The sequence below is a fragment of the Bombina bombina genome, chromosome 3 (assembly GCF_027579735.1).
Source record: "Bombina bombina isolate aBomBom1 chromosome 3, aBomBom1.pri, whole genome shotgun sequence".
Classification (NCBI taxonomy): Eukaryota; Metazoa; Chordata; class Amphibia; order Anura; family Bombinatoridae; genus Bombina; species Bombina bombina.
The window spans coordinates 930483441-930496997 of NC_069501.1; the positions used below are offsets into that span (position 1 = coordinate 930483441).

General features: G+C 34.6%; 1 protein-coding gene across 3 annotated transcripts in view; it reads right to left on the minus strand.

The window, feature by feature from the left end:
• PCDH17 (protocadherin 17) overlaps window positions 1-13557 on the minus strand; it is a 278633-nt gene that overhangs the window by 175781 nt on the left and 89295 nt on the right. For 2 of the 3 annotated variants that reach the window (XM_053707947.1, XM_053707948.1), the window contains one exon: window positions 3347-3409. The exons of the other annotated variant lie outside the window; for it this stretch is intronic. In XM_053707947.1, the coding sequence (XP_053563922.1) occupies window positions 3347-3409 (63 nt within the window). The remainder of the gene's footprint in view (window positions 1-3346; window positions 3410-13557) is intronic. 3 annotated transcript variants of the gene reach the window in all.

Sequence of the window (13557 nt, forward strand, 5' to 3'; positions counted from 1 at the left end):
TTCTAAAATGTTCATTTGTGGCCCAGAAAAATCTGACGTAGGAGCATGGTTCAAAGGAAAACAGAGCCGTGCATCTTTAAGTCAGAACTATTTACATACTATATACATATAAATACCCCAATAAGATGATTCTCGGGGGGGGGGGGGGGCGTGCCTAGGCAGCAGCCATGACAGGCTGAAAAATCAAAATCTGGGAGAGAGTGCACGATAATCTGCCAATTATCATTGGAATATTTTACCATCACAGTTTGAAAAGTATGAATTTTGGACCTATGGAAGCGTGCTGAACATAAATATATATTTTTCACTGCATTCCACGACTTGCAGACTAATCTGGGCCATTGGATCTAAGGTGGTGGCCTCTCCATGGATGTCAACACCTCTCCCGGTTAGCCGGTAGTCAAGTAGTGTCTGCTATTTTTCGATTATTTCAGCATTTATCGCCTATTATCATGGAGGAAATATTTGCTTCCTTACAGACTTTTATGGAAAACTATGAGAGAGCGTTTTGCAAGAGACTGGATGGTGTCATACTTGCTGTGGATGCAGTGAGAGAGGACCTAAAGCCCTACAAGTAAGTAACAGACATGGCTGCAAACTTGACGAAAACCCCTTAGGAGTTTTCTTTTTACTCACCCACCTGCTTGCAGCTGTCTATGCAAATTGAGGATGAGATAGAACAAGTAGAGGGAAGTCTCTGTGAGCAGACGTTGAAACCGGAAATTACTATCACCACAGCCCTTCAGAGATGTGGTCCAACTGTAGCTGTAGCAGTTTCAGGAGAAGCGAATGAGGGCCTGCATGGTGGTGGGGCCACTGCAATACAGCAGATCAACACAGAAGAAGAGCGTACTACAAGTGGGACATGGCCTGACGCCCAGGGGAGTGCGGCCGGCTTCCCGGAGTGTGGCCTGTGCCCGTCGAGAGTAGGAGTGAGAACAAAAACAGCCAAGAACTATACACCACCAGTTAGCAGTGCTTCCTTTGCCGGGGTCTCTATTATGCAGAAGTGGGGCAATCTAAACTATTGTGCTGCTCATATGATCTCCTGCCTTCCTTGCCTCATTCCATTATTTACAAACTGGAGACTTTCACTTCTTTTTCATTGTCCCGGTCCCCAGCGAACTGTATTGTTGGCGACTTGTTTATGGGAATATAAACTCTTCTTGCCATCTTGCAGATCCAGAGTGGGTTGATAGTTTTTAACATGGACACTCACATATATGGTTACTTGTTTAGCCTAATCAAGTTTTTGTCCACAAAATGTTATTTGCTTATATGGATGATGTTCTATGCAAGGTTCCTCTGTTCAGTGTAAAAATCTTTACAAACTCTAGCAGTTTTGCTCAGTCTGTACATAGCTATAGTACTTTTTTTTTACCAAGCTTTGTTATATTGCCTTACAGGGATTATTTATTAGTTTGACCTCTAGTCTTAGCTCAGTATCGCATCTAGTGCTGCTTAGGTTCACATACCTTATCTGTGTGACAGTAGCTTATTTCCTCATATAATCTTTTATTACTGGTTATTTTTGAGAGATAGTCCTTTTTAGTATACTCCTACAGCCTCTATTTATAATAGCTGAAACAGATGTCAGCAGTCACATATTTGAGGGATTTGTGCTGTTCTTATATCCTGATAGCTAGTTTAAGTTTTCTACATATGCATTTTAAGACTTATAGTCTCTTAGAATTTACATGTTTGAGCCAGCATGACTGATGATGATCAAGATGGAGAACATTTGTCCTAATTGTCAGTAAAATATACCATGTAACATTGAGCCAGGTTTCCAATTTTCCCCAAAGTACTGTTACAGCTTTTATATATTCAGAGGTAACATTATATGATAAACTATTCTTATAGTTTATGTTTGTATTATTTAGGAATAGTCCTGCGTCATTTTATATAGCTATGGCGCTAAATAAAATTGTATATTATTTGGGCAAACGAGACTAGCTATATCAGCTTCTCAAGGTAAGCATATAAGCCTCAGGACACAGTTAATATGAATGTATGCATGTTACACACTCTATAGGTGATTGAGACCAACTTATTCCAGGAGCCATCGAAGTGCATATATATATATGAGGTTTGTGGATTCCATATATCATGGTATGTCTTTACCCTATAATTGCAAACAATACTAGATATTATCATTAGTATGGTTTATTTAGAAAATTCCTTCTATAGACATTTATAAGGACACATATAACATCATTCCTAATTTGTTTTCTAGGAATGGCACATTGGCCTAATCCTCTTATCAGGTCCTTAGTTGTCAACTCACTTCAATCTCTCACCATTCATAATCTCATAGGACTGCTTAGGTCCGCTCTGTAATATTTATAACAACACCAGATATAACTCCTTCCTAAAAGCAGTTTATTTTCTATGTTTTATTATATTTATCTGTTGTGTTTTTATTTATTATATATAGAGGCTCAGCAGTGACCTGTCCATCACCTAGTTTGGAAAAACCCTTAATTTTCTAGTTGTAAGCTCATATTATCTAGTGCTACATAAGTTAATATTATAGATAACCAAATGTTTTATACACATTTCAATAAGATATTCTCCTTATAGAGTACTATGGGTCCAAAAGTGACCCTAAATTTCTCTTTCCCCTAAAATCCCCCTTTTAGCAAAAGTAATATACTAGGGGTCATTGAGAGGCTCCTGTCTGCTATGTGGGGACAATATCCTACCATTTTTCTAATAATATTTGACAGGGATATACAGTAAACTCTTATATATATATATATATATATATATATATATATATATATATATTTATATTTATATATACACATACACCATAGTAGTAATATATCATATATAAATATATATATATATATATATTTATATATACACATACACCATAGTAGTAATATATCATATATAACAGTTTTATAATATTTCCATAGGTCTAAAAGTGGCCTATATAATCTAAATATTATCCCTCCTATTGAGGTGCCTTAAGGTGTCTAGAAGTCCAAGAGAGGCTTCAAACTGTGTGGGGGATATATTTTTTATAATTAATAGAAAAAATGAGGTGCAATAAGGCGTGTGTTTTTTTACGTGTGTAAGACATTGCTTTCTGAAGTACTTAGACTGCAGTCTAGCCTTTAGAATCTTACTTTGAACTGTTTTTGATGTTATATTTTAAGTCTTATCTTGTTATATCATAAGCCAGTAATAACTTATATACTACATTTGTGTATATTTGCAATGTTTGTCTAAACACCTCAATAAAAATTATTTAAAAAAAAATAAAAAATATTCTCAACAACCACCATCCAGCCATCTCACTTTACATGAATAACAAAATCAATAAAATGAGTCTTACCTGTGCATACAGTCTTGCATACAGATTTTGCATTACAGCGATCCATTTTTTTACAGCAGGGATCTGAAAGTGCAAAAAATAGAGTACTCTCTGCTTTGTAATAAAAAAGACAATGAGTGCTTTCTATTTATAATATAATTCTACACCAAGGAATTATCACAGCGTACAAAAACAAAATAGTATTCTTGAATAATCCATAGCAATTATTATTTAAAGGGACAGTACACTGTAATATTGTTTTTCCATAAATGTATTTTAAATGACTTGTTATACCAACTGCAGAGTATAAAATATTTGAGAAATTGCATTTTCAGGTTTATTTGTGTATCTGAAGTAGCTGGTTTTGTGCTTTGAAACCACAGCCTATTACAATGGGTTGAGCTTCAGGTAATATCAGATCTCATTATGTTATCACTTTTATGTACACAGACTTGCTTCCTTATCTTATATTTGTCTGGAACACCAAAGCTCAATACATAGAGAGAACAATGGAAAAATTATCATTTTATTACTTAACTATCATGCCCCCCACTGAGGGTGTAATCTCTTCTGCTGGCTGTGTTTACTTAGGCTTGTCAATAGCATATACGCCAGTATCAAAACTTTCAGTATAGGGCCTCGCTTCCATTGAGTCGTTAAAAATGGAGCCGTAAGCTACCGAAGCGGCCGACAGCTAAAAGTAATTTACGGCTGCATTTTAGTACCAGGTTTCCATTGAAAAGATTAGCGTGTTGCGCGCAGTCGCTCTTTTCGTGTAGCTGTAAGTTAACGTTGTGTTAACGCTTCCATCTGACGTCGGATTTCTTGAAAATCAATTAGTTGCTAAGGTAACCCGACCTTACGCTATAGAATTTACGTTTAACGTCCGTGCTTCTTACCTGTGATCGCCTCTCAAGATAAATAAAAAAACACTTATCCATATTTTTAATAATCAAATACTATTTTCTAATATAATTATATTTAACACTTCATAAATATAAGTAATATTCCTTGCTGCCCTAGGCATAGGTCTAGTTTGCATTCTGTAGATATGTTCTTGCATATATTATTATATTTAAATATATACTGATATTTCTATTAGAATATAAGTTCAACTATTTCTATACATGAGACAACATTAAATATTACTTATAACAATTTATTTCTACATTAAAACACTTGCATTATTTGCAAGTTTTATAATTTCAATAGAAAATAGATCTCAAAAAGCACAATTTTCCTCTTTTACACCTAGTTGAGCTGGGGGTAATATATCTCAATGTATCGACAGCCTCCGACAATGTATTAACGGTTAGCGCTTTCATTGGAAACCTGGTATAATTTATCGATTAACGGCTTCTATTACTTTCTATGGGACGCGAAGATCTTTTCGGCAGCCGAAGTCCGGCTGCCGATATCGAGGTATAACGCGCCATTGGAAACAGTCGATAAACGATATTGCTTCCGACAGCATATTTATCGGTTTGCGAGTGCACGCAAACTGAATTACGACTCAATGGAAGCGAGGCCTAGGTTGGGAAACCACAAGCTAAATCAGCTATTTCAAATGCTTAAATATGAGTAAAGGAGCTACTTGCAACCAATTTAATAGATTCTAGCAGGTAAAAAGGATCATTGGGAATAATTTAAAGGGGAGAAAGTTTTTGGGTGAACTGTCCCTTTAAGTAATATACCTTACTTTATCTGCAACAATGGAAAACCAAATTTGCATTTTAAATACATTTTGTAGAATACTATCTTCATAATGTAGATAATATATCGCAAGTTGTCATAATTGATACCCATAAAAGTCATATGTTGTTTTTTAGAGCCCTTTAATTTAAAAAAAAAAAAATATATATATATATATATATATATATACACTGTATATATATATATATATATATATATATATATATATATATATATATATATATATATATATATATATATATATATATATATATATATATATATTCATAAATAACACCTAAAATTAATAAAATAATTCTGGAACTGAAAAAGGTGATAACCATATCAAATATTGTGGGCCAGATTTCAAGTGGAGCATTATTTAACGCTCCCGCTTGAATGTTAACTGAGCTAGAAGTAAACTGTTTGCGTGTGTCGGGTTTTTACTCAAATTACAAGTTGAAAGTAAACAGTTTTCAATCACGCGCAAACCTGACTAGTGTAAAAGGCGAACATATAATATGGCACATGTGAGATAACCTATTCCCCCCATAGAAGTCAATGGAGCATAAAAAGTGGGGGAAAATCTAACACCCTACTCACGTGCAAACCCGATCGAATATTTTGAATGTGGTGAATATTCTGATGAGGGAGCTGTAGATCAAAATGTGAAGCTCTAAAGTGTGCTGTAAGACTAGCCTAAGTCAATGGGGCCGATTTATCATGGCCCAAATGGGGCCAAATACAGGAGTTAAGAAGCAGCTAAGGACAGAAATCTGCCGATCACATACGATCAGGTTGATTGACACCCCCTGCTAGCGGCCGATTGTCCGCAAATCTGCATGGGGGCGGAATTTAGCAAGACCTGCTTGTGCAATGATAAATTCTGACAGCTTATGCTGTTGGCATTTATCAATGTCTGGTGGACATGATACGCTACAGTGGATCATGTCCCCCAGACAAATGATAAATCGGCCCCATAGTTTAGAGTTCTTATAAAGTATGATGTTATGTACTTGCATAAAATATAATATAGCATAATATAATACAACATCATATAGTATAGTAAAGTACAGTATAATATAGTATTGTATAGTACAGTATAATATAATATTAGTAAATAGTAGCAGAGTTTATATGTTTGTGAGTTTAAGAGAGATTTAGGGAAAGTCTAAGTATTGAGGACCGGGACTGTGTGTGTGGGAAACAGGGTTAAAGGAACAAATGTGAGGATTCAGTGGAGCAGATAACAGATACATTCTGAGAGAGTGCAGTTCTGAAATGTTAACTAAAGAGGCAAATCAGTGGTCACAAATATTGAGGCAGCAAATGATTTAAATAGCTAAATTCAGCCTCTCCCTTTTGTACTGCTCTGACGTGTACTTTTTAATAACTTTTCATTACCGGTCCTGCTCTGTACCTTTTCAATACTTTAGCTTTTCTGATTGTCCCTCCCCATGGATGACTTTATTTTCCTCTACATGGCAGTCTCTCACCTCTCTCCCCGAGGCAATCTCTCTCTCTCTCCGTCAATCCCATGGTGATTCTTCTCCTTCTCCACAGTTGTTTCTTTAATCCCCTTATGACTATTTCTCCCTTTTCTTTTTCTATGTTAAGCTACAGCTGTTTAGCTCGTTTTTCAGATAACAATAACATAGATATATGAATAAGTAGCATTTTACTCTTTTGTACAATGTATTCATTAACATTGTGTCTTAAATAATATTAATAATCATAATAAATTGGGACTATTAAAATATATAATTATTCACTAATTGTAAAGATCTTTTTATTAATTATATGTTACATGTTTCTAAAACCAGAGACGCTGGGGTCAATTTATCAAGTTCTGTACGGAGCTTGATGCCCCGTGTTTCCGGCGAGCCTTCAGGCTCACTGGAAACAGAAGTTATGAAGCAGCGGTCTAAAGACAGCTGCTCCATAACCTGTCTGCCTGCTCTGAGGCAGCGGACAGAAATCAACCTGATCGAATACGATTGACTTGATTGACACCCCCTGCTAGCAGCCGATTGGCCGCAAATCTGCAGGGGACGGTATTGCACCAGCAATTCACAAGAACTGCTGGTGCAATTTATCGATGTGTGGCGGACATGATACGCTACATCGTACCATGTCCGTCCGCACAATAATAAATTGACCCTAAGAACTCATATTTTTTCTCATAATTGAATAAACCACTTGATTTTCCATAAAGAGTAAATTGCAAGAGGTATTGTGAGAATGATCAAAATATACATATTCAATGTGAAAAGGCACCACAATGATCATAAATAGGTGTCAATTCTAAGGAAGAACAAAGCTTCAAAATGAAATAAAAAATATTGTTATCATTATAAACGTTTATTTCTGAAATATATATTTTACATGCATTATAATAATTATTTAGGTAGATGAAGCAACAAACACCAGATTAATATAGCAAATATTATATAAACGTATAAACAAATAGAAATATACATTAACTAAAGTGCATTAAAGACATTGTACATGTATATACTTCTTTAATAGAACAATACAATATAAGACTAGCTCATGAATAATAGAAGCAAGTAAATTTTAAAGTTCCCTACCTATAAAATTCAGTCATATAAATAAAATATTTATGAGATAACTATGGGCTGGGATTACTTTTATAAACAATGGTAGTGAGATACACAAAATAAATAGATCCATAAAATAACCATACTACCATTTGGCCTATATCAAACATGTTCATTTTCAAACTCTGATCAATATTCTAGAATACATAAGTTTTGTTAAAATAAAAGGAATAAAACTCATCACTAAAAAATAATTGGAAGAGAGGATGAAAAGTTTCAGCACAGACATAACGGTATATTTAGGTACAATCTCATGTCCTCTCTACATTTCAAGAAAACATGCACATTATTAGGCCAATTTATCCTAAAACAATGCATCCAACTGACAGGTACATAAACTGCGCTCATCATTCCCAAGGGCCTATTTCTTCCATGTACTGAACTTCAGCTGATATCCTGCATCTTAAGAAAATGATCTTTATGTGCCCTCTCTTTCATTTCAATTTAAAAGTAGTATCTGAAACGCCAACTGTTAGCCTTAGATAATGATACTGACACAAACACTCTTTGACTTATTGAGCACTAGTCTTTCCATAGCTTTTATTAAAGCATTACAAAGAACAAACCATTGCTATGCTAAACACCGGCAACTTCCAGCATTTCAAGTGCAAACAAAGAACAGTCAATAAAAACTAGTGTTAAAAAATTAGATTGACTTGCAGTAAACCTTTTAAACGATACTCTGGTGCTCTCATTTATTGGTTGTTTTTTTTCCAATAAAATAGGGCCACTTGAAAAGGATGAACTAGGCTTTATTCTTTTAAACTTATTTCCATTGGGATTTTGTGGAATGCAATATAAACAGGTTTTATGTTCTCTCAACAGAAAGAATTAAATGAGGTTTCTCTATAGCGTGAAGGTCAAGGGGGAGAGCTTTATTTTTATTTATTTAATTATCTACAATTATGATAAACAATTTTTTTTCTATAGGTACAATATTGAGAACTGGCATTTGATATCATTTTTGGTAAAATAATACATTTGTATAAATTTGCAACTGTTAAATTTGAATCGATTTTTATTTAATGCGTAGCCCGTTTTTACTAAGATTTACTGTAACAATTTAACAATTGATTTGCTAGTAAAATAGAGTTGGCAGTGTTGCTTTCGGGCAAATATATTCATATTGTACAAATTATTAGTCAGACTTTTAATTCCTCAATTGATCATGACAAATCTGGGTTTACAAGATTTGATAATGTGATTAACTGGAATATCTTATATTTGTTTATGACAAACTACAAAAAAGGGTCAGATGATGTTGCTATTTCACACTGTAGTGGACAAGCAAAAATCAGTTAGTATGCATGCTGTTTTTACATGGTTAATAACTGATTGCACAAGTATAGCACAAGGGTATTGCTGCAGTATTAGAAATGCTGATAAGAAACAGATGCTGCAAATCTTATTACACCCACTGGTGTGTTACAATGTGCAAAATCACACGTTAGACCATCTCTCTAGCATCATTAATGCAGGTTGCACCTACTCGTGCGTTAAGAATATTGCATTAGCAAGTGCCAGCAGGTGCAATAACATTTGCTAAAGCATGATATGCAATTATTGCTAAAGGGCATATGAAAGATTAATAATACAAAGCAAATGGTGGAAAAAAAGTATGAGACTGTAGTTATGAAGGTTAAAATGGGATTGTTTGACAAGCCTATAAGTGGCAGCAGATATTTAAGAAGAAAGGGAGCAAGGACAGAAGAGAGAGTCAACATATATGTCATAAAATCAAGTGGAAAGAAGATCAGCTGATGGATAAGTGTGTCACATGGACGTTGTTTTGGATACAAGACAGTTATTTACTTGCTATATGAGTTATCTCTAATTTTCAGAGGTTTTATTCCACTATACAGGTAATAATTAAAAATTGTATGTGAAACAGTGTATCATAAGGATAACAGAGAATGTACATTAAAGAGAAACAAAAAATAGAAGTGTTTTTCACAAATAGCTGTATATTTTGCATAGGGTTGTTATATCAAAATTAGATGAAAACTGGGCTTAAAAAATATATTTTAACTATAACTTCAGCTGCAAAGCATTTTTGTATAACCAATTTGGATGGTCCTGAAAAAGAGGATTATTTTATTTGGCAGAAAAAAATGGACTGTGCTGTACTAAAATCTATTTCAATACTAATAATAAATTAAAAATAATAATAATAATATATATAAAAAATATTATTTATTTATTTTTTATTAAGGTTAAATTTGCCTAGGGCAGAAAATGCCTCTGTTTAAAATTAAAGAGAGTACCATCAAAGTGAAATGTCTTATAAAAAGAAAAAAGACTGCAAAATCTTTATTCAGATCAATGTCCAATTATACACAAAGAACCACTATGGTAAAAGGTCAAAAAATAATAATCTATCTGGCATTTATTACTTGGAAAAGCAAGGTCTTAAGCAAGGTCAACCTTTAAAATATACAAAATAAATTACATTGCAGCATTTACAATTTTTTACACAGCACAATATATTGTTGTTTTAATAGAACATAAACAAAATATTATTTGAACTATATGCTGCATTATATCATAACACTAGAAGATATACAAATTACTAAAGAATATGATCATTGTTTCCATATGTTAGTCTAGAGCCAGCTCAAGGTAACATTTTATTTTTTTCATAGAAACAAACTCCAATTTAAAAATATAAAATCAAAGATACATTTAAAAGAATTAAGCTAAAATAAATAGTTATATGAATGTTTGTGGCATTTAAGTCATGGATAACACAATAATTCAACTAAAATGTTCAAGCTAATTATTTTTAGCATATGTAATTTTCCAAACTATAATTTATACAACTAAATAACCTGACAAAGGAAGTAAAGTGCTATAACCTCCATGGAAACACATTTATAATGTTATGTAAGGAAATGTATAAGCTTGCTTTACATTAATGCTTACTAATAAATCTGTAAAATAGAACAGGGTTTGAATATCTTTTCTCAAGCAGAGATGTTCTAAAAGCAGAAGGTAATACATCACAATCCTGTCAATGTGTCACAACAGAGTCATTAACTACAGGCAACCCGCAATAATATTATATTTCATTGTTACTGCACTGTTGCTGGATAACCTCTCACGCAGGCATCCAGCAATGACATGAGACGCATGTTGATCACAGAATGCATCTCATGTAACAGAGGTATCACACTGGCCTGTCCTTGTGATCGCTTGTCTGGGGTGATCTTTATAGTGCTATTTCTGCTCTGCTGCACTGCTGAAGCATGCAGAACTGCATGGCCTGGCCGAGCCTTGAGCTACCCCACTCCAGAAAGCAGGAAAGGTAAGTTGTACATTGTTAAAGTGTTTAATGAAGGGGGTATAAGACAGCCCTTGCATCCTCTATAATTTATCAGTGAGGGCTTTCATGCTCCTCTGATTTGCAGACGATCATCCGAAAAAATGTGCTTAAAGGAGGTGGATGGCCCTGTCACCGTCCATAAAGCACAAAATTGCACAACATTACCATTTTGTAAAGAAGATTGTCCCCTCTACCTAATATGTGGGGGGTAATGACTCCAAGAGTGCTCCTATCACTTGAAGATAACATACAATGTACATTCACACAATATTCCTTAAATAAAAGAGCCAATTGCCATCTTTCAGATGAAGGGTCTCATGCCTCTTTAGGTAGCAGGTGACTGCCATATCTACTGTATGTGGCTTTCATATGTTCGCATTGGCAAACATCACCTGATAGAACCATAGGAATATAAATAAGCATCATATATAAACTATTACTCAAAAGTTTTAGAACACCTCCAGTATTCCTGTTTTATTTAAATTTACGCATTTCAAGTACAATGAATAACATGAAATGTTACAAAGGTAAGGAGTAAACTGACAGTGGTTAAAGATGCAAGTTTAGGTTACCAAAAATTGAAAAACAAATATAATAATAATGTACTTTTCACCCTATTATTGGGATTAATTTAAGCTCAACTGGAGCTTTAATTGTAAATAAATTAAGATTTGCATAGGTTGAACTGAATTGTCTTTTTTCCACCTCATGTACTATGTTACAATGTTACAGTTAGGGGTCAATGTATTAATGTGCGAGTGGACATGATAAGATGTAGCTTAACGTGTCCGCTGCACATCGATAAATGCAGACAGCATACGCTGTCGGCATTTATCATTGCACCAGCAGTTCTTGTGAACTGCTGGTGCAATGCCGCCCCCTGTAGATTCACAGCCAATTGGTCACTAGCAGGGGGTGCTAATCAACCCGATCTTATTCGATCGGGTTGATTTCTGTCCGCTGCCTCAGAGCAGGTGGACAGGATATGGAGCAGTGGTCTTTAGACTGCTGCTTCATAACTTCTGTTTCCGGCGAGCCTGAAACACGGGGCATCAAGCTCCATACGGAGCTTGATAAATTGACCCCATAGAGTCAAAAGTATTTTTCAGGTAATAAGTAACGACTCACAGCTTTTCTGTATCAAGGTTGTAAATTAGGCCTTGAAAGTTGAAGCTAACAATTCCTATTTGATTAGTATTGGCATGAAACAGTATATTGCTATCGTAATGGTGAGGGAAAAAAAGGAAATTAACAAAGGAAGACAGACAGACCATTATAACCCTTAAAAGTATAGGTCTTTCCTTTTAGAGAAATTGCAAAGAAAACCAAAGTGTCAGTGGGTACAGTTTCTTAAACCATCAAAAGGCACTTAGAAACTGGAGAAAAATCCGAGAGGTGGAGGTCTTGTAGACCCAAAGCCACAACAGCATCCGAAAACAAGTTTCTAAAAGTCAAAAGCTTACATGATTGGCAGCTCACACATCAACAACTTCAAACACAGCTAAACACTGGTCAATAGTAAGCAAGTCTCGCTTTCAACTGTGAAGAGACTTCAAGATGTAAGTTTCACAGGTCAAGTGGCAGTAATAAAGCCATTGCTAAGATAGCAAAATTAAAAAAGGAAGATTGTCTGTGCAATTAATCACTGATAATGGACTACTGAAGACAGGAACAAGGTATGATGGAACAATGAGTCAAAATTTTAAATAATGGGTTTATGACACAGGAATGAGCACGAAAAACAATTGTTCCTCATTGTTTGATATGAACTGGAGGAAGAAGCATGATGGTCTGGGTGCAAAATTCAAAGTCAATCTCTGCATATCACAACAGAAATAAAAACTTCTTAACTGTAGTTTCGATATAAAAGCAGCATACAAAAACATGAAAAACAAATCAAGCACAGCACTATCAGATGCGGTTCTTGCCTAAATTATTGACAATGCATAGCTTATCAAACATCCCTTTAATAGAGCTTTCAATTAATCATTTAACCTTACACTTCGACTCTTTCAGAGGCACAAATATACCATAATAAAACAAATTGTGTATACCATTCTTTATTTAAAACTTTGGGCTGTCTACTAGAAAATTAAAAAACACAAAAAAGCTTCCTACAATACAATAGAGGATCCCTTTTGCCTTCTTTTAGTGGTCTTTTTACCTATTCAATCCCCTGAAACATTAAACTCTTTACCTTTCCCTGATGAAACTCTATAAAATGTTTAGTTACAGAGGTAGTGTACTCAGGATTTCAAGATCTCTTAGATGCTCTAGATTCCTATCCTTTAGCTGTCTCAACATACTTGCATACTTGAGTGAGTTGACCATGAACCAAAAAAGACAACCACAGCATTTTTCAGTGCCATGCAATATCCTCTGGTATATGCCCAAAGATTCATCTAACAACAAGATAATGACCAAACATAAAACATTCAGGCTATAACAGAACTACCTTAGAGGAAAATAACAAATCCTGGTATAGCCCGCAAAGTCTCTAGATATATACCCCATTGAGCACATGGGGTTTTGCTGGGGAATGCGGCATTATAAACTCAACAAAAAAAGATTTTTAATGTCAAGAGACCCCTAAAAAA